Raw genomic sequence first — 24,455 nt, 5'->3', positions numbered from 1 at the left:
GTAATCACAAAATTCCTCTCAAATGTGGAATAGAAGTATAAGGTATATAAAAATGAAAATATTCAAGTAAAGTACAAATACTTTGCCATGATGGAGGAAATACTCAGACCCTTGACTTAAGAATTCAAAAAGTACAAGTATGGAGGTATTATCAACAAAATGTATTTAAAGAGTCAAAAGTAAAAGTACTCACAATGCAGTAAGATGTCCCCTGTGATGCAGTATATATAATAATATATTATATATATTTTTTATTTTATATTATTTTGTTAAGTTGTGGATAATTATAATTATTTAAGTGAAACCATCTGAGAAGAGGTTAAATCACTTTCTAACCCTAACTGCTCACACATCTGTGACAACATTGATTCAATCTTTAAAAATATCTTGTTTTACGAACTTATCATGTGTTTTTTTGTGTAAAATCATTTTGTTAAAATATTAATCTGAAAAGTAGCTTGTACCAAAAATGTTATATATGTGTAACACTGTAAAATGCATAATATTTCCTGCTGAAATGTAGTACAATTATTAAATAGCATAAAATGGGAATACTTAAGTAAAACACAAGTAGCTCAAAACTGCACATAAGTGCAGTACTTGAGTAAATGTACTTAGAAATTTGTCACAAATGAATCCATAGACTATGTAATAAATATACCAGTGCTATTAGCTAATAAATACTTTTGAAATTCTACATTTTATTGTCAAGTTTGTTCTTGAGGATTTTCTAGCCCCTGGTCTCCTGCGCAATAACTTTTTTTTTTTTTTTTTAACGTAAAACATTTAATTAGCTTACGTTTGTCCCCGTCCCTTTAACTACGTTATTTTTTTCAACCGCAAACATCCTCTTACGTAAGCCCGTTTGAGAGTACGGAGCCTCCGTAACGCTACGAGCCTCTCCGAACGCTCGGTGAGGGGTTTTGTGGGTCATGGAGGAGGAAGGTAAATAAAAGAGAAGCGCTGATAACACGCTGCGGCTGGTTTCACACGGTTACCGACAGGTTTGACACGCTGGATGCGGGAGCTTTTGTCCTGACGCGGTTGTAAAATCAGACGGAGAGGGAAGACCGGAGAGGAGGGACGGTCGGTTCGGCTACAGCAGCAGCTGTCGGCGGTGAGATGAACACCATGCTACCCGTCTGTTCATGCCTCTCTCCGCACATACTACAGGAATCATCTCTGCACTGGCCCTACTGTAGCTAGCCACCACCGTTAGCCGCCGCTAGCTGCAGTCGCTATTGTCAAAAGACAAACGGGTCATTAATTTCTTGATGTGTTTTCCTTTTGATTTGCTATTTAATGAGAAGCACGTTGGGGATATATGGAGAAATACACCGAGTAACGCTGAGAAAGGTAGTGTTTCAGTTTCTGACTGAAGCCTCAGTTAGCTTCGGGCAAAACAGTGCTAACAGTGTACACTCACTGGTGCCAGTTAGTGGACTGGTCTGACATAATGACAGCAGATAGAGTTAAAAACCTCTCGGTCAGCACATGGCTGCTGTGGGTTGCATGCATTTGTGTTTGCATGTAAGTCTATGACTGAATTAATTTTCACAGCAAAAGTGGGATATGTGTGATTGTGCAGGACAGAAACACAACCATCCTCCACTAATGTATGCAGTAGGTATGTGGCATGTAAGGGAGCAAGTAAATAAGCGTCACAGTGGCCTATCTGTCATAGAGTGTGTATTAATATCTTTGTCTAATCCTCTTACTTTGACCCTAATCATCATACAGCAGCTGTTTGAATCAGATGGAATAACATATCTTTAAATCTATAGCCCAGACGATAAGAGCGATGGAGAGTCCACCTGTAGGATGGACTCTCTGTTTTTAGGTGAGCACTGCTGTGGCAGAACAGAGTAGAGTGGAGTAGACAGGGAATTAAATTTCTATTCCTGACAGTTCATTATGGAAATTGTAACCATTACGTATCCCTCCAGGGGCTAAGAGGAGTTGAGCAGGCCAGCATGTATAACACTTTGTCATCTGTTCATCCCTGGGCCTGGATATAGGCCAGTGAGCTGAGCAGGAGGGTTTCCTCATGGATATAATTATTTTCAGGGTTTGCATTTAGGGACTAAATCATAAGGATTTTTTTAAGGATTCTTTTTGTGGATGAGGCGAGTGATCATCAGGTAAACAAGGACCAAATAACACATAATGTCATTATTATATTGATACAGTGGCTTGATACCAGCGCTTGTCATAATTTAACATTTTTTTCAAGTAGTCCTGATAGGATACATAGAGTTTCACTACCAGTACCAGATTGTCAGGGCACTTGTGTCTAGGTCACATTGCCTTACCTGATATAAACAAAACCCTTTATTGAATTTAATATATAAAAATACATGAAAGTTTCATTATTTTACTTGACAGGTTTTGATACTGGCGTATTATAGTCAGTACCAAAGAAGTGTTAAGATTCTTTACCCAGCCCCATGTGACAATAATTATAGCCTGTGATTTGGTGTATATCAGTATGGTGTTGTAGCTTTCAATGTTGTTTTTGTTTTTTTTTGTTTATAGGCTGCAATACAGTTAAAAGCTTAAAATCTTGCGAACTTGCTGCACTATCTGAGTGAAATGCAGTAAATGTCTGTGCCTGCCGGGCCATCGTATCCACATTATTTATGGGTCAACCTAAGCCAGGAAATGACACGGAAAACAGCAGATGGAGCTTGAATTTGGTTATGTGACATGAAGCTATCTGTGCCGTGTGGACACCCTCAAGGTTTCAACTGGCCTGTCAGCCCTTAAAGGGCTCAGAAAAACTAAGTTATATTTTTGGGATGTTGAAAAAAATTCTCTCTCTTTCTAGGTTGAATATTTAAAGTACTCTAATGTCACTGGATGTTTTGTATCATTCATTCTCAGTTTTCCTCAAGATAAAAAAACTTTTCTTGTTGACAGGGTAATTCTATAAAGGTGACTTGCAGCTGTGCAGAATGCTTCATTTTGTTTTTGTGTAATTTGATGTGTGGGGCCTGAACGGCTGTCATCTTCACTTTGGAATTAAACTTTATCCTGAACAGCGCACCTTTGGGGATCGTCTTGAATTAATCACACTATTGAGTTATCCAATGCTGTGCTTCAAGTGTGACTGTCAACAGTGGGACGTCTAAAAATATGATGCCATTAACTTTCTTGAACCCAGATTGAATTATGTGCAGTTGTCCAAGACAAATAATTGAGTAATGCATCTATTCATCCTCTTTTCAGTTCTCAGGTGGTCTGATTGGGTTTGCCTCGTCCTTGTGTTGCCATGGCGATGCGGGAGTTGGTGGAGGCAGAATGTGGGGGAGCCAATCCCCTCATGAAGCTGACCAGTCACATGACCAAGGAAGGGGGGGCATGGCGGCACCGCTCAACTCCTACAGTGAGTAATTTGTAGATATTCATTAGTCGTTTAGATAGTAGGAAATTGTTTAGCCGATAGATATCAGCTAAGTCTGCAGTCTTATCATGAAATTGCTGCTTAACAGCAGATGTGGCACTGGCTGGCTCTGATTACTTTTTTTTCTTTATTTATTCTCAGATTCCCCCCAGTCCCATTGAAATTGCAACTGAAGAAGAGGTCAGTGCTTATGCTCCTTTCCGTTTTCAGTGTACTGTGTTGACTGTAATATTTTATAATGCTTGGTAAAAGTTTTGTGCACACTGTATGGAATTTTTAAATCCAGGCTTTAAAATGTAGGATGGTTTTTATTAGCTGTAGTAACATACTTTTTTATTTTTGTTCCAGCTGGTGAATGAGTTCCTTCAGGCGCCCCCACGACCCCCACACACATTTGACATGGGTCAGCTGCTGGAAGAAATGCAGCAGATTGACCAGCAGAGCTACAGACAAGCTCCACAGAGAGGTATACTTCATCATTATTTTTTTTCTCATGTGTTTTATAAACAAATTTCAGGTCTTTTCTTTAGGCTTAAGTCTTTTTCTGTGTTTTCAGTATTTTGTGCACTGTATACTGTCATGTCACAGCTCCAGATGTGGCAGCGTTGGCCCTCTCTGGTGACTGGGCAGCCGAGTTCCTCTCAGGTTCTGACTCTGCCTCCACACCGGGGCTCATCACTCTTGGTGATGCAGCAGATGCCGACTGGACAAGGGAGTTTATCGCTGAGGCTGCAGGTAGCTTGAGTTTCTTATAGTTGCTCATTCTTTCACTCTTCCACTCTTGGTTGCACTTGATGTTTCTTGAGTCATCATCAGTCTGTCATATGTCATCAGCTTTAACTGACATCAGAGCAAATCTACTTTTTATAAATCCTTTTATTTTTGCATCATATGTAAATTTTACAATGTGCCTGTGTTTTTAAAATTTTTTTTTTTTTCCTCTGCTCCAGATCCTGGACGCTGGGCAGAGGAGTATCTGGAGCAGTCAGAAGAGAAGTTGTGGCTTGGAGACCTGGGAGACAAGGAGAATGAATGGTTAGAGTAGGGACTCAGGGACATAGATAGAGAGTGTTGAAAGTATGCAGATGAAAAATGGCTTATATAAATGGCTACTTCAGGCACACTGCAATAAATATGGAGCATTAGCAAGGAACTAAAAGAAAACAAATGAACAGGTAGAAAAAAGTTGGCAGATTTGAATACATGCCTAAATCTTTATAATATTTTTATCCTTGTGTCTATAGAATTTCAATTTTTCATACTTTAACCTTGTCTGATGATGTGGACCTTGATTAATCATGAGCTCTTTCAAAAGACAATAAAGCATCTGAGCAGGATGTACTGTGCTGGCATACAGTGTGTTGGCCTTCCAGATCTAGTCTAATTATCAGTGTAGTGCACTTACCTCAAAAGAACTTGCTTGTTCAACAGTCCAAAGCACAACCTTCAGCTTGAATTGAAATAGAACTCTTTCTCCTAGTCTTATAACGCCTCACGGTATAATATTGATATTTTTTGTTGTCAACCTTACAGGACAAAGGAGTATCAACCAGGAGAGGAGCTGAGGCAGACAGCCAGTGAGCTTGTCTCAAAGGTTGAAGACCCCAAGTTACAAAACACAGAGGTGAGCAGTGAATTTACGTCTTTCTGACAGTCATTGGATCCTTTTTATACCATTTGTCATTCGTTTTTTTACATATCTACCACCATATCCTTTCTCTTTTTCTTAAACATTTTTTGTAGAGTAGTTCCTTGGAAGCGTAGTGCAATGGTAATGTTGATGACTTAAGGTTTTTTCAAGGTTATCGACTTAGTTTGGGAAGAAAGATGTTGGGTTTGGAAAGAAACTAACAGTAAATTAGTATGAACCTGACTAGTTAGTAATGGTAATGGTAAATGCTTTTTTGTTGTCATTTTTTTTTCCGTTGTTGTGTAGTTCCTGCGATTCATTAGGCAGATTGGCGAGGGCAGTGTCACAGTGGAGAGCAGAACAGACAGACAGCTCACAGATAAAGCTCAGGCCGAGGAGGCTCAGAACTGGGCCTCCAACCTCAACCAGGTACGAGTCACTGCCCACTGAGGAGGGGATGGTTGCAACTGGGAATACATTGGGGAAGCACTTTGGTTTTACTTGAACACAGTATAGGCTATGCCTTGTGACTCATCACCTCAGGATCTGATGCAGAGTAACATTTTCCGCACATGTAACCAAAAGCAGCCATTACAGTCTCTGTAATATGAAGCTCAAGACTGCACAGCATAGCAGATGGAATTTGTTCAGCGAAGAGAGGACTCTTCTGAATATCAGCTTCTCTTCTTATGCATTTAGTTTTTAATGTGTACTGTCAGGCTCCAGTCAAGCTATTTCAATCTTGACTCCTTGAGGTCTTGAGTTCACTGGGGGCTGTGTTTAACTTTGCCTCATAATCAGTTAAGGCACAAAAAGGCTGATGCCAGATTTTGGATTTTAACTACATTTACCCCTGAAATCACAATACTATGGAAGCCCATTTACGCTAGAAAAGAAAACAACAGGTCAGAAGTTAGATTTAAAGAAAATACAAACATTCATGGCAAATTATGAGTTGAAAGTCAAATTGATTAGATAACAAGTCCAAATTTCCCCCGGAAATAATCAAGTCAAAATTATGAGATACTGAGTCAAAAGTAAAAAATGTGACTTACTGTTTTCTACTTTTTTATATAATTTTGACTCAGTATGCAATAATTTTGACTTTGTAACTTAAAAATTTTAATTATGATCTTTGACATAGTTACAAAATTTTGACTTATCTCATAATTTTAATTAATTACCAATACAATATATGCCTAACTTTTCATCTATTTCTTTTCTTCTCCTGGCAGAAAAGGGCCTCCATGTTATACTGTGCATGTGTTGCTCTCAGTCCTGTTTATGATGAATATCTGTTAACCATGGCTCCATTGTACTTAGTTGCCCTCTAACATTGACATGTACTTTTCCCATTTTTTGACCTGCCTTTGAACTCTCGGCTTGCCATTCCCTCAATTAACAACTGCCATTCATCAACTCCTACTACTTAAAATTACTCCTACTCTGCCCATCCCTTCAAAAAATTAAAAAAACGCTCCCTCCTCAAAACATTATCCCATTCCCCACCGCCACCCCTCCTCGCCTCCCACCATAGTTCCTGATGGAGACGGGGGGAGGGAGTCTTCCCCTGGAACCCCCAGAGAGGAATGAGAAGATTGAGAAAACTAAAGCTATTCAGGCAGAGCATTGGGCCAAGGTCATCAGGCAGGTAGGACCTCTGTGGTCGTGGCAGCGATAGGTGGTTTTTTTTTTTTTTCAGCCGCAGTTATAGCTGTATTTAAGTTTTGCTTCTGGTGTTGTACTTTAAGTTTTGTTCTCCATAAAAAAGTAGGATACACTCAGCATTAACTTCTTTTGTTGCTGTTGAGTGCATTTTCTATCTGAGTAAAGACATCAGGAGTTAATTAGGACGAAAGTAAGAGCAGGAGAAAATTATTCTGTGGTGTTTCTTCTTTCATCTTTTCCTCCTTTCCATTCACCTCCCTCTATATTTTTCCTTCTTTAATATAACCATCCTCGGCACAAATAACAGTTTAAACTGCCAGTATATGCAGATTCCAGTCAACCCCTGTCAATGCTCTTCATTGCTACTCAGGTTTCAGAGGAGTCGGCTGAAGCCTGGGTGGATGAGTTCACCGCATCAGGACCAGATTTCCAACAAGCCAAAGCCGCAGTGGAGGTGAGGCAAGAATCTGTGACAACTCAAACTTTAAACCCAAAGATAAAGCTACTGTGTCTTAACTGGGAGCAGTTACAGCGTAGAGGTTACAGCACATTGTGTCTTGGGAGGTTGAGGTTTGAAAATGCAATTAGCTTCAAGGTGCCTTTGATAAAGTTACTTAATCCCATTGGAGAACAAAACAAACCACTGTCTTTCTCTTGAGACTCTGTCATGCTCCAAAACACCATCAATGCACACTCATCTTTCACTTGGGAAAGTGAAGGTCAAATGTGTCTATAATACAGGATGATATATGATGTGAGGAGTGAAGTAATGATGTGTATCTCTGTCATTTTGTCAGAGTGATGTGGATTTCTGGGAGAAGCTGCAGCAGGAGTGGGAGGAGATGGCGAAGAGGGATGCAGAGAGCCATCCCTGGCTGTCTGACTTCGATCAGCTACTCAGCACTTCTTATGACAAGGTAGCTGTCAACCTGCTCAGGGCAGCCATCTGCTGAGACATACTATGTTTATGTGTTTGAGAATTTCAGCATTTTTGCACATACAGCTCTCACTCATGTCCAAAAGTGCTCTAGATACAGTATGTTAGTGTTTCTCATGTACCTGCCTCTGCATGATCCTCTATTAGAACACTACACACAGAAATACACTCAGCAGCCTCTGTGATTTTCTTTTGTTTGTTGCAGGGGTATCAATTTGAAGAGGACAACCCGTACTTATCCCACCCGGACCCTTTGTCGGAGGGAGTGAAGAGGATGGAGGCAGGGGACATCCCTGGTGCCGTGCGGTTCTTTGAAAGTGCTGTACAGAGAGAACCAGACAACCAGCTGGTGAGACTCTGAAAACCCGAGCTTTCATTTGCCTTTTTCAGTTTTTAATTGTTTGATCACCCCCTTAGATATTAATGCATATATTGAAAACAGTCCATTTTTTTCCTCTGACAGAAAACAGATGTAATGGTGCTCTGGTGTGTGGTCATCTCTTTTCTTTGAATTGCAGGCATGGCAATATCTGGGAACCTGTCAGGCTGAAAACGAGCAAGAATTTGCTGCCATCAGCGCCCTCCGCAGGTCAGAAATCAGAATGTAACTAATACAGTATCTGCAGAACAGATAAGTTAATACACAGGCTTTAGTAACCATTTGAAACAACACATTTAAGTAATGTATCTGAGTTTACTAGGGCAAGTACACCTAGTGGGGGCAGTATGAAATTATGAATGATATTCAGCAAGGCAAGTAGTAACTGAATCAAGGTCCTTTTCTAGACTGGATGTTGTTCTGTGATTAACCTTTTTATAGCTTGGTAATGAGCTCAGTGGCTGTTTTTCTGCTGCACTTTAGGAGTGTTAATGTCCATAAATCACAGTTTAAAGAGTTGCATCATTCACTCAGTCTTTGACAATTTTCAACATTTGCTAGATTAACAAAAAGTCATATCAATTATTGCCTAATTTTTTTGTTTTTCCATTCTTACTTTTCTTTCATTAGATGTATAGAGCTGAAGAACGACAACCTGACTGCCCTGATGGCGTTGGCTGTCAGTTTCACCAACGAGTCGCTGCACAGGCAGGCCTGTGAGACTCTTCGTGATTGGCTGAAGCACAATCCAAAATACCGCTCTGTCTGGGAGCAGAATGAGCATGAACGCCAAAAGGATGGTGCCAGAGATAGGGAGAAGGAGAGGGAGAGGTTCGGGTCACTGCTGCCAGAGTGAGTACAATTTCAGCTTCAAACAGATATGTAATATACAGATCCAGCATCCAGTGATTCCACAAATATTTCTAATAACATATACTAACCTCACCTCACCACGACTTTCTTTTTTTTCCTGCACAGATCTTTGTTTACTGACGTCCAGTCCCTGTACCTGCGTGCAGCCAACTCTGACCCAGCCCAGGTGGACCCCCAGCTGCAGTGTGGTCTGGGAGTTCTCTTCAACCTCAGCGGAGAGTATGACAAGGCGGTGGACTGTTTCAGCGCTGCTCTCTCCGTCACGCCACAGGTCAGTGTCAAAGCCAGTGCTGAGACCCCAACGTCCGTCTTCACCCTGTCTGCTTCTGAGCTCTCCCTCTTTACTTCTCTCTCCCATCAGGACTACTTACTGTGGAATAAGTTGGGTGCTACACTGGCCAATGGGAGCCGCTCAGAGGAGGCAGTGGCCGCATACAGGAGAGCTCTGGAGCTGCAGCCAGGTTTCGTCCGTAGCCGCTACAACTTGGGGATCAGCTGTGTCAACTTAGGAGCTCACAGGTGAAGGAAAAATTATTTTTGTTTTTACATATGCAGTTTGTTTGAAAAAGTGATCAATTTCAAAATGTCTGCTATTATCAGACTATTGACTCTATTCTAAAAAGACACTCTCTACTGTATGTTAGACTGATTTCACAGATGATTTATATCCCCCTTTTTCAAACAATAGAAGTGTTGTATACATATCATAGATACACTGTTGACTCCTTTAATAAAAACGGTACAACTGTGAAGCCCAGTAAGTTACAATAAAGGTTCAAGGGATGGTTTTACCAAACACAGGCTGATCTTAATGTTTTTCAAATTAACATTAATTATGCCTAATATAAATTGTCATAGATCTCTTGAAAGATGATCCAGCTGTTCTGTGTATATGCTGTAAGGCATCGTACTCTACCTCTCATAGTTAACAAAATAACTTTCCTTTTCTTATCCTATATTTGAGTGAAGAATATTAATATTGTGTGTGTCCTCTGTTAGTTTTAAATTAAATAGCAGAAATTGATTGTGCTTTCTTTTTATATCTGGGACAGTATTAGGACAAATCTTGGTGGAATACAGTTTACTTCCACTAGATGGCAACAACAGTTCTGTAAAATAGTTGGCAGTTTATTAGGTACACTTTGTCAAAAAATGATATAGTCCAGTACAACAGCCCTGCAATTCATCCTATCTTCATGTCATTTGTACTGTTCAGTTTAATTCAATTTCATGGTTATTTTGGAGGAGGATGTCACACTTTGTACCTAGACAAATATTTTGTTTACCTCACTTATATCAATAAAGGTCAACTGAAAAATACAGGTCAGCACTAGCAGAATGTCTTGATTTGATAATATTAAGATCTTATTTGTATTAATCAAGAATTGCTGTTTAACTTGCAATAATTTATAAGGGGTCTTGTCTTAATCGGGTTAAAAACAGGTTGCAACTGATGTAAATGTTAATCTGTCTGAAATTAGCTGTTTATCCTACCCTGCTCTCCCTCTCTTTCATCCTCAGAGAGGCAGTGGAGCACTTCCTTGAAGCTCTGTCTCTACAGCGCCAGGCCGCTGGAGATGGAAGGAGAGCTGCCAGGGGGCCTGGAGGTGCTGTGGCAACCATGATGTCGGACAACATCTGGTCCACCCTGCGCATGGCTCTCAGCATGATGGGGGAGAGCTCTCTGTACGCTGCTGCCGATCGGCGGGACTTGGATGCATTGCTGGCTCACTTCTGCCAGCGAGAGGTTGAAGGTGGAACTGAATGAAGACCAGCCAAGGGAGGGCTTATTGAGTGTGAATGTGCTTTGCTGGGAGGTAGATGTTTGGGTGACTGAATAAAGCAGAGAGGACTCAGAGTGGTAACGGTTAGAGAGAAATGGAGATGGAAGACACTGTGAATTATCCACCATCCTAGAGACATCATCTTGTGCTTGTGTGTGTTTAAATGACTTCTATCAAATGTTGCAGTATTAGTCTACCTGGAAAGAAATGGCCAACAGTAATACAGTCATGTCACTGTATTTTACATGTCTTGACAGTGCGCTCATTTCCTCCTACTCTTTATCTGAAGAAATGGGTTTGATTTGAAATTAGTTCTAGATCAAGAAAGTAAAGAATGAGTGAATCACTTCTGTATTCAGTAACCAGCAACATGGACGGTTTATCATGACACTCAATGCTCTCATAGTCTTTCTTAACAACAGGTTGTAAATTGAACTGTATACTCAATGCGGTTATGTAAATTAAAGGTACAGTATTGCTGGGACATTGAAAAGAGTACTGCTTTTTATCAAAAGTGCTCTGAAGAGAAGGATTTTGCCCGTCCAGAGTACAAACACTAGTCAGAAGTGCTACAGTGGCTTGATTTTCTGTTTTTTTTAATACCTTATTTAATTTTTTAGTAATCAATTATCAGCCAGGACAATGAACTGACAACCAGCGGGACTGTTACTATTACGATAAGGTGCGTGTGTGTGTACAGTGTGTGTGTGTGTTTGTTGGCTGGGGAATATTAATCATGAATCAGATGATAAGATCATATAATTGTAATATCATTGAGAATGATTTCTCTGGGCTCCTCTCATGCTCTTTTTCATATCGCTCTTGTAAAACAATTTGCTTCATTGTAAAATAATGCTCTATGCCATATTGTGTATTGTAACATAATTGTTGCACTATAATTGTTTTCAGGTTAGTTATATCCTGACTGCAATGTTTAATATAATATTCAGCAATAAAGCTTTGATTCCAAACGTGTTGCTCTTTTTTTTTCCAGCAATTAATTAGTCAATGAACTAATTGACCAGTTGCTATAGAAAAGTATGGCCAGCTGAAAACAGAGCTATGCAGGTAATACAGGTATAGATACAGGTAATGGAGGCAGCCAGTGTTTCAGTGTTTTGAAGTGATCAAATTGTATACTGTAAATTGAGACAGTAGGGGGAAAACTATAACAAGAAATACATTTAAAAAAAAATCATTTTTAAATATATCCATTAAAAACAGGAAGGAAGCAGCAATAACTGGTAATTTTAAACAGCTTTTAAGTATTTTGATTCATGTTTGTTTTATTAATGCACCATTTTAATGTAAGTCATCAATCCATAATAGTGTTTGTAAATATATGTTTATTGATTATAACCAAAGACGAAATTGCATCTTACACAGAAATGTTTAAAATTAGTGATTTGTTCCTGTGCTTTGTTCTTTAAAAGCATTACCCATTGAATGTCGCATGCCAGTGTGATTAGGGAGAGGCATATTTCAGTGTGACCGCTCGCACATAATATTTAAATTTCATCCTTCAGTTTGGAAAAAACAAACCATGCGTTTATTTCCTCTTTCAAATGCGTTATCAGCAGGACGCCACTCCCAGTTCCTGGACGCCGTGCTGTGAGCCAATCAGCGCCGAGGAGGCGGGGAGGACGAGCACGCTGATTGGCTCATTTAAAAGTAACATGTACACATCCCCGCCATTTAAATGTTTTAAAACTCGTGTTTTCCTCAAGATTATTTCAAGTGTGGAGTCAGTGGAAGAAGTGTTGGCTACACGGTTTTATCGACTGGCTTTGTCTCCTTTAAGGTAAGCAAGTAAATATATGGCTAACTTGGTTCATGTAAGCTGAAGTAGTTTGCACTCTACGTTTGACTCATTTCTATCAATTACTGTCTCAAAGTTACACTTTCACCTGGATTTAAAAAGTAAAATGGGGAAACACCACGCTGATTGATTTTAGCTAAGCTAGCTCGTTGTTCGCTTTCCTGCCACTTCTGTAATTCGCATACAATGTGAAAATTGTGTTTTAATCGTTACATAGACGTAGAAATGTTACACAGTGTGTAAACAAGCTACATTGCCATGATGTTGTCTATCAGGCGAGGTTAAATCAATGTAAACGTTAATTCTGTAACAAAATGTAAAGGCACTCGTTTATCCTTTCAGACCAAAAAAAAGAAAAGCATCAAATCCTGCTCTACAGTATTTCATGTTTTGGGGTTTGTTTGTTTTTTCTTTTGTCTTTTAATAGTGTGTGTAACTGTGTACAGTTGACCCAGGAGGACAAGTCTTCCATTGTTTGCATTGTAGCTGGCCTTTTACTTGGAAATTACAACAAATTCCTGCACTGTTTTGATTCCATGATGTTTGGTTGTCACCAATTTTGTTCTATGTTGGATGTTCTGTTTGTTTTTAAATTTCCTTTTTTGAAGTAAAGGGACTGGTGGATATTTAAAACTGTATTATATTCTGTTCTCTTTTTTTTTTTCATGAGCCAGGTAACCTTAAATTAGCATCATGGGATCCAGTGAGAGCAAGGCGCTTGTATCTGCACCAACAAAACCAGAGGCGGCTATCAAAAACAGCCGGGTCCTTCATCTGATTGATCCACGCTCTCCTTCAGCAGGCATCGATCGTACTCCCATTCAGGTAGATTGATTTAATACCAGACATATTGTAAACTGTGGATTGTAAATTTTAAAACAGTTCAACCACACCAAATGTTTATCCTAGGCCCCAGGGCTTGTGTCCCAAACCTCTGCTGCAGCCAAAAGTGAGTGTCCACTGGCATTCACTGATCCACGCTCACCTACTGTTGGCATTGCCCGCACCCCTGTCAGAGAAGTCATGAGAGGTAACTATTGGGTATACAGTAACTTTTAGGTTGGCTTTTGTGACCTCCAAAATGACATGTAACATGGTGTTCTTCCACTTGCCCCTACAGCAACAGTTGGGTCTTTTGCTCGCCGCCTGGGCCAGCTTTTCCACAATGAGACTGAAGGTAAAGTCCTTGATGCCCGTCAGAAACACTTCAACGATATCGTGGAGGAGGAAGTCTTCAAGAGTGAGGAGCTGGCTTCCACTGAGCCCCTCCTGTCTCCTCAGACTTCCCAAACCTTCAGCTCCCTGGCTGAGCATGCTAACCTCCTCGCCACTCCTGTGCAGCCCCCCCTCCAGAGCGTGGGTGGCTTGAGTCCCTTTGTGCTTCTTGAGAAACCCCAGGTGGAGGTGGAGATAGAAACGGAGGCAGACATTAGCCTGGAGGAGGCAGAAGAAGCAAGGGAGTCCCCTCTTCACAAGAGACTGAGCATGAGCCTGATAACTTGCCATGAGGGAGCAACTTCGTCACAGATCTTTGCTGAGGTGCATCGTGACAGTACTTCCTCCCCAGTACCTAGTGTGGAAGTGGAGCCACTCAAAGATGGCGTGGAGCATTCTTACGCTCTTCCTTCTGTCACAGTTGAACCGGAGTCCCTTACTGAGCTTTCCCCAACCACTGATCTAGAGGATTCCCCAGTTCAGACATCCATCCCAGAGCCAGAGGAGGCAGAGAAACTGTCTTCTCCTGAAGAAACAAAAGAGCTAGTTAAAGAATCTTCTTTGCCTCCTGCATCTGCTTCATCAGAGCCACCAACCGTCCCCAGCCCAGAACAGCCACAGCCCTGCAAAGGCATCCGCTGCCCCACCTTGGACTCAAAAAGTCCCAGTCAGGTGGTGTTCAAGCCGCAGTGGTTGGGAAAAGGCTTTGGCGCCTCTGGGCTAAGAGCAAGAGGAGTGCAGGGCCCAGGTGGAAAAGGAGGCTCCTCCCCTCTCGCTGTCCGTGTGGCTGTGAAGAACGCAACCAATGAAAACAAGGGACAGTCTGGAAAACTGAAGCAGAAAGGTGTGTAACGTTTGTGGCTTCTTGTTGTCTCTGACAAGTGTAACAAGTTGTTGCTTGACTTTTTTTTTGCTTTGTTTCTAGGTACTGAAGGCCGCTCCCCACTGCAGATCCTTAAGGAGACCAACTCACCCAGAGACCAACGTTCTCAGGTATTGTACACTGCTGGTGGTCACTACTCTCCTTTACTCACTTAAACTTAACTTGCATCTACACTGTTTTGTTTTTTTTGTTTTTTTTTTTTTTTTTGATGCTGTAGAATTAAATTGTTCAAAAGTTAATCACAACACAGAGTGAATCAATTGCTGTGGTAATGTTTTGTCCTCCCTGCTTTCCAGATGAAGCTCAAGGTGTCAACCCCAGATAAGCAGAGGCGTGGACAGATGGACCGCAGAGTGCTGGCAGTGGCTCTGGATAAGGAGAACAGATGATGACCTGTAGCAATGTGTACAGATTCCTGCCAATTTTATATCTCTTAAAACTTGCTTTTATGTGTACAGTTTTCTGAAGCTGATTTTTGTCTTTTAACTGCCACTTTGTGCAGTTTTCTATCCTGTTTTTGTCCTTTTTGTAAATATAAATAAAATTATTTGCCTTCATACCTTGGCTTTTAAATCTTTGCATTGGTTGTAAAGCAGTTCGCTATTGATTCTGCTGTTCTTTCCTTGTGTGTTTTTTCTGTTTGGAATAACTTAATTTCTCTGATACCTAAATTGTAAAATTGCTAGTTTTTATTTCTCCACAAACAGAATAAAAGCTCAACACTAAATATTTGTTCATTGTGTAAAAATTGCACATCTCATATTAGATGCAGCTGGTATCTGAATCACAAAACTCCAGGCTTTGACACTATTGTTTATTCTCTGAATTTTTGTTTGTATTTATCCAAACATCTAAATAAATTAATGGACTAAACATACCGATATATATAACAGTGCTTCAACAGTGTTCATACCATAATTTTATGGCTCAATTCACATTGATGGCATTTAAATACAGGCATGTCAACATCAGAAATTAACTCTAAAGACTCGTGTAATGCAGAATCCCACGTTTATTAGGCAGTCTTTAAGAAAGGTAGTATTGTTTATTTTGCACAGTGTGCATCCAAGTGTTGGAAAGGAGGTTGTCCAAATTCTAGTGAGAGCTTGGAGTTTTTTTTTTTTTTTTTGTATTTACACAAACTTTCAAGTTCATCTGTTATGCAGAGGAAATGTTAAGCTCTTATATACAGGTTCAGATGTATTGCTCATATGCACACAATAGCAGTTATCACCCAAAAAAAGAAACACTCATACAAAGAGTCCTGTCCTGAGACAAATGGGTCATCTTTTTTGTTAGTGCTTAATGAACCATAAAACCCATTTTATTATCCCATCTATCACTTTAACAGTTTACCCAAAGCACTTTTCAGGTCTAACCTGGGGGTTAGTCCAAATGATGAGACCCCAAATCCTGGTAAATATTGTCCATCAATCACATACAAAACAACTCGAACACTAATGTAGACATCTGCAAACTATAACTTCATTATGATGAAAATTATAAAATGAAAATAATGTAACTGTAAGCATCTAGGGAATCTACAAAAACTAAGAACAAACAACAGTCTGAAACAAAGATGCATATGCATATATTATTCATATGATATAACTTATGCTTTGATATAAAACACAGCATGTTAGTAGAGCTAGTGTGAACCTACACAGACTGTAACTTGACACATATTCAGTTCAATCTTATCCAGTGTGGTACCATTTCCATTTGGCAACTATTCTTATTCTGTGATCCTTGAATTGCTGCGATAAATGTGCATATGTTACTGATTTGTACCGCAATATATTTCACTATTAAGAGGAATGGTCTTTTCTGAGACCCCACCCACCCACCCAGTGTCCCACCCAAAATTCCCCCATAACGTGAGAAGAAAGCTGAAAGCGCAGTGTGACAGAGAGAGGAGAGAATCTTCACACTACAACCTCTCTCCAACATCAGATAGGACTTGGCACAATTAAAATACCTTCTTCTCACCCTATGCGGCTCCTCGTCCCTCATCCCTCCCTCAAACTCCAATTTCTTTTTTATCCTCTTCACTTTCTCCCAGGCAGATGTTAACTGCTCTCTTTCTGCTCACTGGTGAGGAACAGCCTCAGTTCCATATCTTGAGGAAGCTGTCCCAGGATCCTGTGCAACATGCCATGCCATCTGAGGATACTCCGATACAGCTCACTCTGTTGTCGTGACCAGCCAGCACTCCTGGGCCACCACAAAGGAGAGGAGACATGTTTTAAGTACCATTCAAAATGCCTGTGAAATCACTCAGATGAAGAACATTCCCTCCCACATCAGGAGTTTTTAGATCCTTTCAGCTGCTAAATTCACTTTATCGTCGGTTTTATGCCGGCACTCACCCACTCTCTCAGCTTTGAGCGAGTCCCAGATGTTGACGTTGAAGTCATCATAGCCAGCCAGTATCAGACGTCCAGACAGGGAGGGTGCCAGGGAGGTCACCCCGCACATGATGCTGGAGTCCTGGTAGGTGATGAGCTCCTGATCGGCCCTCAGGTCGTACAACTTACAAGTTGCATCATCGGAGCCGGTTATCACTGCGTTTCCATTGGGAAAGAACTGGAAGAAATAGAAGTGATTTGATTCTAAACCTCCTTTAAACAAAAACAAACAAAAAAAAATCAAAGATCTAAGCTGGGAATCTTCTTCATCCTCACCCCAATTGCATTGATGTCACTCTCATGCCCTCCAAAGGTCTGTCTGCATGCACCCTCCCTGATGTCCCACAGCTTGGCCGTGAAGTCACACGCCCCTGAGATGAAAAACTTGAAGTCTGGGGACACGGCCAAGGACATGCAGTCTCCCTGGTGTCCTGCAAAGATGGTCTTTTGGGTTCCTGTTTCAATGTCCCATAGTACACTATAAAGAGGCAAAAACAATATACAGTATTTTTCAGTATTACCTGCAGAGATTTCAGGATGTTGCAACTTACTTTTTAGTTCAATTAATCAAAAAAGATTCTTACCAAGTGCAGTCGCCAGAGCTGGTGATGATCTCGGTGTCGCTAAGGAAACGACAGCAGGACAGGTAACCTGGGCAACCAAAGAAATACTATATGAGAAACCATAAATGACAGTGTGAGCCAATCATATAAAAAGCAAGGCCAACCTTAGAGCCTTCAAGAGATCTCATTTCCAAGCTGTGTTGTCCTACCTGTGTGTGCTGCCAGCTCACGCATGACCTTGACGTTCCCATCCTTTCCCTTGAGATTGTAGATGGAGCACATGTTGTCCAGACCGCCACATGCCACTAGGTTTCCCGAAGGTGCATAGGCGCAAGTCATCACCCACGATGACTTGAGCGGGATGGCATTCACCTGAGGAAACCAAAGGAAATCAAATCCCTGAATCTGAACAGAAGCAACAGACGCTTAAAGCCCCTGAAAACTTAATGTTTCAGTCTCTCTTTCTTACCTTGTTGGTTGTGATACTGTCCCACACTATGAGTTTTCCATCTTGTGAAGCACTGACACAGAGCCTGGGGGGGTGGGGGGGGGGGGTGGGGTGTTACATAAAAAAAACACACATTTAAGGTGTCAGCTGAAAAACTAACATCAGCCATATGTCATGTTCCTATTAATTCATCCACTTTCAAGCAATATGTGTACTTCACAAATCAAATTCACCAATTTGAATTCCCTATTGTATGTATTGGCTCTCCTCCCTCTAATTTTGTGCCAAATTTAATAGGAAACCATCAGATCTGGGCTGTGAAATAAAACAGCAGGTGTTCTTGCAGACTGTGTACAATATGCTCTTTGTATTTACTTGGAGTCAGTGGACCAGTGCATAGCGTAGATCTTGGCAAGGTGACCCCTTAGCGTTTTCCTGGTCTTCATCTGGACACGGCCCACCACGGTGATTCCACCTGCCGCCTCCTGCAGTGTGGTGTCCTGCACCGCCTTACGAGCTGCCTGGGGAGCAGACATAAACAAAGGTGGTCAGGTCACCGCAAATATCGATCTAAAATGCAGTTACGGATAACAAATTGTTATTTTGGGTGGGGTAAAATTGAAAATATGACAGATTGTTTTAAGAATCAGCTTATAGTGAGAAGCAAAGTCACACGATCTTATGAATAATCTTATTGTCATATTGATTTATTACAGATGACTGGATGGGCCTACTGACAGTGATCTGGTCTTTGAGACTGTCCGCCTCCTTTCGCAATTGCTCCATTTCACCCATGGCGATGGTTGTTAGGTACGGTCACTAATGGAGACAGGCAGAGATGTCAGGAAAGCTGATAATCCTGAAATGAAGAAGAGAGGTAGGGAGACAACAAAAACAGAAATCAATTCACAAGAAACAACCCTTCCATTAACAGCATTGCTTGCACGAATGCCTCACGCTGGAATTTTACCTGCACCTACCTGAACAATTTTTGATCCTCTCCAGCTCTGGTCTCCAAGTAAGTGCTATTTTGCAAGTCAAACTGGCCCTCGTCTACTTTGCAAACTTTCATAAACACACAGAAACCCACAGATCACGCCTACACATGCATTCACATACGCATGCACGCACGCACACACGCACGTGCACGCACACATGCAAACACACACACACACACACACACACACACACACACACACACACACACACACACACACACACACACATACATGGAGACTGTATGAATATTCTAGCATGACATTAACAGTGAAAGTATTTGTTCTTCAGATGATGCTGCAAGCACACATCCTCACCCTGAATGTACACAAAAACCAGAAAGTCCTGTAATAATGTCACTAGTGTATCAGCTCTCGGCCGGTCGCCTCTCAGTTCACAACAAACTCACAACACTGACAGGAGAGTTTGGGCCATTTAACACTCCAGCGCGCTCTCACCTAATGTTGATGGCTATTGAATTTGGTAATGTCATGATTAAATGAGCAATGTTTAGCAGTAAAGCAATCGCCTAATGGACAAATTCATACTGTGTGACAAATGTAATCAAGGCACAAGTGAAGAGGCAGAGTCAGGATCTCCAGCTGAGTTTTACAGAAACAGAGTAGTGCGGAAAAGCATGACACATGACACTAACTTCATGACAATATAACCAACCTCAACTCCTTCTACTGTACACAGGCAGTACTTCTCCTTTCTTGTGAACCAATAAATTGTTGTGATGATATTTCTTTTTATCTTACCTTGAAAACTGATAAGGGGGAATACTCGTATGCGTCCCTGCAGCAATCTCTCTCCCTCTCTTTCACTATTTGAATGAGTGCTCCTGTCAAAACACATGACCAAGTGGATTTGCTTCTAATTTGTTTGAAGTGAAAAGGAGAGGAAGGGAGTGAAGGAGGGAGTGACTCTGTAAAAGAAAGGGATTTGCTTTAATTGTTTGCCACTGGGCTCTATCCTTTATCCATCTGTAAAGCTTAAAGTGAATGGAAGGTGGCCTGAAACAACTTAAAATGAAATTATAGTGCTGACTTATGGCCTTTATAGTAGTGCAATGCTCCAAAACACCTCAGCAGCTACAGCATGGGTGTCCTGCCTTTAACTGCCAATGACTACATTGTCCCTGAAGTTGGTAACAGAGGATTTTAGGCCTTTGTTCCAGATGGGAAATTGCTTCAATAATGAGTGTTGTAATGAATGCCTGAGTGTTTTAGTCGTGCTATTACCCTTTTGCCATTCTGTTCCTGGGACCCTGCCATTGTTCCATGTGATTAAATGACTGCTAGGGGTTTGCTGGATAGTGAAGTGCATTAACACAGCCAGAGAGAAGCGGAGGCCGAGATAGGGAGGGGACAGAGGGGAGGGAAGCAGCAGAGGGGGGGGGGGGGGGGGGGGGGGGGGGGGGGGGGGGATGGGGGGGTGGAGGGTAAGAGGTGAGGCAGGAGAGTGAGTTTTAAATCCCAGTGGCTGAGATTTTAAGGGAAGCCTTTTGAATCAAATCTGCTCTCATCCGATTACTGACTGCTCTTTGCATCTGGATAAGAGATGGAGAAAGGGATGGGGGGGGGGGGATGAGAATGAGGGAGGGGGCAGATGGACAAAGTGGAAGGGGACAGAGAGAGAGAGTTGTGAGAATGAGAGCCGGTCCTATTTGGTGTGACCGGGCCTATGAACTTGAGTCTGACCAGTGACTCTGGTGCTCTGCTCTTTGCATCCTCACTTCCGCTGAGAGCTCCTCACCAGTTACACACTAGAGACTCGTGTTCTTGGTCAACTCGCAAAACAAAATCATAAAACGGATTACTCACATTGTTGAGAATGTGGCTCTTGTTCATTTGATTTAAAAGCAGTAGAGTTATACCTTTTGTGTTGTAGCTCCTCATATTTGCAGTAATAGCACTGCCAGTTAACAGTGAACAAACACATTGCATCAGGAGTTGTACTAAGGTTTGATGATATATACGTGTATACAATGAGATGAAATGAACTTGACCATCAACAGAGATTTTACCGTGTTTTTGACTCTGCGATGGCCAACTGTTTAGTATCTCTGGGTGTATAAGGCTGTAGTAGGCGATGTAGTAAGTCAACGACCAGGACTTCTTGATGGTAATAATGGATTTACATGATTTTTGCATTCAATGCTAAAAATGTACCTTGTTTTGTTTGGTATGTACTTCACTGGACAAACCAAAAATGAACATTTCTGTCTAGTTATTTTCATCCATGATCAGTTTCTCAATAGAGTTTCCACAGACTTTACTATATCAGAAGCTATATCAATATCGCAACATAGACTTACATACTGTATCAGAAGATTCAATCCATATTGCCCAAGTTCAGTCTGTATGACCGAACTGCTTTCACTATGTCTGAAAGCTGTCGTGATTCAGACATAAGATTTTGCCGCTTTGATTCTACGCGTTACACCCTTATATGATACACCCACAAAAACAGCGTAACATAGTTTTATTATGCAGATTATGTCTGACTGTATTAAGGATCTGACCACAAAAGGAATTTGTATTTTACACAGATTATCAGTCTGCACGACAAAACCAGCAGTGTATGCTGATGCCACGAAAATCCCTCCGCTGTGTGTGTCATAAACAAAAGATAAAAACACAAGTAAATTCAATGTGTGTCAACATAATTTTGAATTGCGTCTATTTGATATTTGAAAATAATTTTTTTAACTTATGTCTAACATAATGTAAGATCACAAGTATATAAGGTTGTAAGTGTGCTGCATTTTTAATGTTAGCATTCAACATTATTGGATGTTTAAGTTGAAGGATATTTCATCCTGACATTCAAAAACATCCTTCAAGCTTCAGGATTTTTGTGTGATAAATTTATCAGGTGATAAATGTCTTTTCAGACTTGAACCCAATTTCCCTTTGAATCTGATCCATCATCTGAGCAGCATGACACAACTTAACCCACACAGACAACCCCAGAACAGACCGTACAACTCACCAATTAGGAGACTCCTCAAGGTGTGTTGGCAGATGTTTAATCACTCTTCCTCCAGCGGTCTCCCTCTGGTCGTTGTCATAAGTTCAGCCCGCCTGTTACTACACTTTCTCCCACTCATTCACTTTTGGTATCACACACAGTGTGATATTCCTCCGTCACTCACTCTCTCCACTGCTCCTATGAGGAACAGATGAGGATTGGAGGGATGAAGGGAGATCAGTGATGAGGGGATAAACCCTGGGATGGACAGAAAGAGGGGTAGGGGGGGAGAGGAGTATGGTGGGGTGGGGGTGAAAGAGACGGAAAGGGAGAGGAGACAGTGGGGGAAACCAAACAAGGCGCAGAACATGGTTGTGGGGTCACAAGACACGAGCTGGGGTGAATCCGGATCAAAAACCAAGAGATGGAAATCACAGAGGGGAGGGGAAAGACGATAAATAGAGGACCTGGGAACATGACTTTTTATGGTGCTGAGGTAGTCTTTAAAAGATCAGGAGGGTTTGTGTTTTGTAAACCTGGGGTGAACCTAATATTAGAAAGTTTAGGGGCAGAGAAGGAGATTGGCAGAGCAGAGATCTGACAGGCTGCAATGGTAATACATGAAATAACTGCAGGTCTTTCTGGTTCATTCTAACTAAGCAAATAGTGGCACCAGGCATGAACATACACTCACAGTATACAGGCTATGTTCTACTATTACTATCTATTATACTAAAGTCTCTGTTTGAGTGTCAAAATACATTTTTCTTTCTTTTTCTTTGTAATTTTTGACCAAATGTCACACAAGAAAGGCACTTAAGACCAAATACCCTTAAGGAGTCCCTCTGTTTGGCTCAGATACCGGCTCAAGTTCTGCTCCAGTGGGACCTTAGTACAAAACAAACCCCTAAACTTAGAGCTTCAATTTTTGCCTTTGCCCATTAGAAAGTGTTCATCCCACTGCCGCGGCGCATTATCTAACAAAGTAAATCACCTGTATTAGTTATGAAACAGCACAGCTTGTACTCACTGTCATGAGATAGCCCTTTCCTGCAGTAGGTTGGTTCAGTTCATCCACTGATCATCTTTACAATGATCCTTTGATAGTGAGCGAGTCAGCAGGTATGTTTACTTATTGTATGGTGTGCACTGTGTCTACATTGTAGTTTGCTTTTAGAAAACATATTGAAATAAGCAATCAACATGTTCAAGTTTTCAACTGATGTTTAAATACATTTGCCCTCACATGGCTGGTGGTGACGCATGTACATACTGCTGCCTTCTGCTTTTCAAGGGGACACATGACATAAGTAGAAAACCAATGATAACATATTTTAAATGAGATGAAACAGGGTCTGAATCCCACGAGTGCCCTGAGAGTAGTAACTAAATGTGACCTTTGACCTTACAAAGTAAAGTTTCCTACAAGAATCAAGTATCACATTATTACTTTCTGCGCAAATCCTTGAGGCCATGAAATCAGATGATTAAATAGCCTCACTGTGCCACTAATACTGTAGATTATGGACTCCTTTGTGTGTTTACACATTTCTGTGTATGGAAGAAAAAGGCTTGGAATGTGTGTGTGTGTGTTTTCCCTGTTTCCTGGATTTAATGGTTCAGCATGGATAAATTCAGCTCTGTAGTTTAAAAGTGTTGACCTTTGCCCACTCGAGTGCGGTGACGACAGAAGCAGACCGGCCGTTTTGGCTGAGCTGACCCTGGATTTGGAGAAATGGAGTTGGGGCATAAAAACCGAGAGAAAACCAAAAAGAGAGAAAAAAAAAAAGGTTTTGTCAGCAGGCGCACAGACACAGGCCAGGATAAAGACAAAGAGAAAGTTTTTTTGGGTTACTATTTAAAGACCCGTGATGTCTTCATCTTGCATTATCCCTCCTATTATTTTACTATTTGTAGCTTAGATAATAACCAACATTGTTTTAGTTCTGCTGGCACTTTTTAAGCCATTAGTCCATTAAGGGTCACTGAACCTTTGACCTTGTTTTGAATAAATGAGGTGCAGGATGGCAGTGGGTGAAAGGGGTGGGGTGACTGGATTAAATGAGATATTGTGTCATGAACGTGGAATTAAGGCATGAATTTTGATCCTCATACTCCTATTGAGTCTCGTGTTATGATTACACCTACAAGTGGTGTAAAGCATCATCCGGTAAGGCCTGAAATCACCACTAGACACCCAATAAGTGTTGTGGGCCACAAATAGTAGGATAGTTAATGCGTGGAAGTGCGACATAAGGGATGAGTGATCCTGTCAACTACTCACTACACACAGCACTCAGTTATAATCACAGGAGGATGTAGTGATTTCAGTTTTATAACTATGCCGTTAGGCCTTGCATAATTTCTGCTAATCATATTAAACACGGAAAAATGACATCATACGACTGTAAAATTTATGCTTTTCTGCCAAGTGTGTAATTGGAACAGTAGACGGCCGAAGTGCTTAGTGTGA

At 41.1% G+C, this 24,455-nt stretch overlaps 3 protein-coding genes across 7 annotated transcripts; 2 read left to right on the top strand and 1 right to left on the bottom strand.

Moving 5' to 3' along the window:
- The first annotated feature begins 878 nt into the window (after positions 1-878).
- On the top strand, positions 879-11,645 carry pex5 (peroxisomal biogenesis factor 5). Of its 2 annotated transcripts, XM_071469823.1 has the most exons (16): positions 879-1,117; positions 3,229-3,385; positions 3,545-3,583; positions 3,752-3,869; positions 3,992-4,138; positions 4,354-4,438; positions 4,937-5,027; positions 5,340-5,462; positions 7,072-7,155; positions 7,499-7,618; positions 7,844-7,987; positions 8,157-8,227; positions 8,648-8,869; positions 8,996-9,161; positions 9,252-9,409; positions 10,412-11,645. In XM_071469823.1, exons 2-16 carry the CDS (start codon positions 3,272-3,274, stop codon positions 10,656-10,658), a joined length of 1,929 nt encoding a protein of 642 aa, XP_071325924.1. In that variant the 5' UTR covers positions 879-1,117; positions 3,229-3,271; the 3' UTR covers positions 10,659-11,645. The 2 variants fall into 2 exon arrangements, with proteins under 2 accessions (XP_071325924.1, XP_071325925.1); XM_071469824.1 differs by lacking the exon at positions 5,340-5,462 and having other exon boundaries at positions 913-1,117.
- Positions 11,646-12,342: 697 nt separating this feature from the next.
- Positions 12,343-15,148, top strand: cdca3 (cell division cycle associated 3). Of its 2 annotated transcripts, none has more exons than XM_071470080.1 (6): positions 12,343-12,475; positions 13,168-13,318; positions 13,403-13,523; positions 13,614-14,552; positions 14,634-14,701; positions 14,888-15,148. In XM_071470080.1, the coding sequence occupies exons 2-6, from the start codon at positions 13,187-13,189 to the stop codon at positions 14,978-14,980; spliced, it is 1,353 nt and encodes a 450-aa protein (XP_071326181.1). In that variant the 5' UTR covers positions 12,343-12,475; positions 13,168-13,186; the 3' UTR covers positions 14,981-15,148. The 2 variants fall into 2 exon arrangements, with proteins under 2 accessions (XP_071326181.1, XP_071326182.1); XM_071470081.1 differs by having other exon boundaries at positions 12,372-12,475; positions 13,164-13,318.
- A 1,412-nt stretch (positions 15,149-16,560) lies between these two features.
- On the bottom strand, positions 16,561-22,072 carry gnb3a (guanine nucleotide binding protein (G protein), beta polypeptide 3a). Of its 3 annotated transcripts, XM_071470083.1 has the most exons (10): positions 19,768-19,897; positions 18,991-19,109; positions 18,749-18,869; positions 18,386-18,531; positions 18,032-18,095; positions 17,772-17,934; positions 17,584-17,650; positions 17,276-17,477; positions 16,961-17,177; positions 16,561-16,805 (listed from the first exon to the last, which is right to left on the bottom strand). In XM_071470083.1, the coding sequence occupies exons 3-10, from the start codon at positions 18,803-18,805 to the stop codon at positions 16,699-16,701; spliced, it is 1,023 nt and encodes a 340-aa protein (XP_071326184.1). In that variant the 5' UTR covers positions 18,806-18,869; positions 18,991-19,109; positions 19,768-19,897; the 3' UTR covers positions 16,561-16,698. The 3 variants fall into 3 exon arrangements, with proteins under 3 accessions (XP_071326184.1, XP_071326185.1, XP_071326183.1); XM_071470084.1 differs by lacking the exons at positions 18,991-19,109; positions 19,768-19,897 and adding an exon at positions 22,004-22,072; XM_071470082.1 differs by lacking the exon at positions 18,991-19,109 and having other exon boundaries at positions 19,768-19,877.
- Positions 22,073-24,455: the final 2,383 nt, after the last annotated feature.

This window comes from Trachinotus anak, unplaced genomic scaffold, assembly GCF_046630095.1.
Source record: "Trachinotus anak isolate AG129_WGS33_773 ecotype Australia unplaced genomic scaffold, CSIRO_AGI_Tana_v1 ptg000032l, whole genome shotgun sequence".
Taxonomy (NCBI): domain Eukaryota; kingdom Metazoa; phylum Chordata; class Actinopteri; order Carangiformes; family Carangidae; genus Trachinotus; species Trachinotus anak.
Note: the sequence above shows the minus strand (reverse complement) of the source record. Positions and strands in the feature narration are given on the sequence as shown.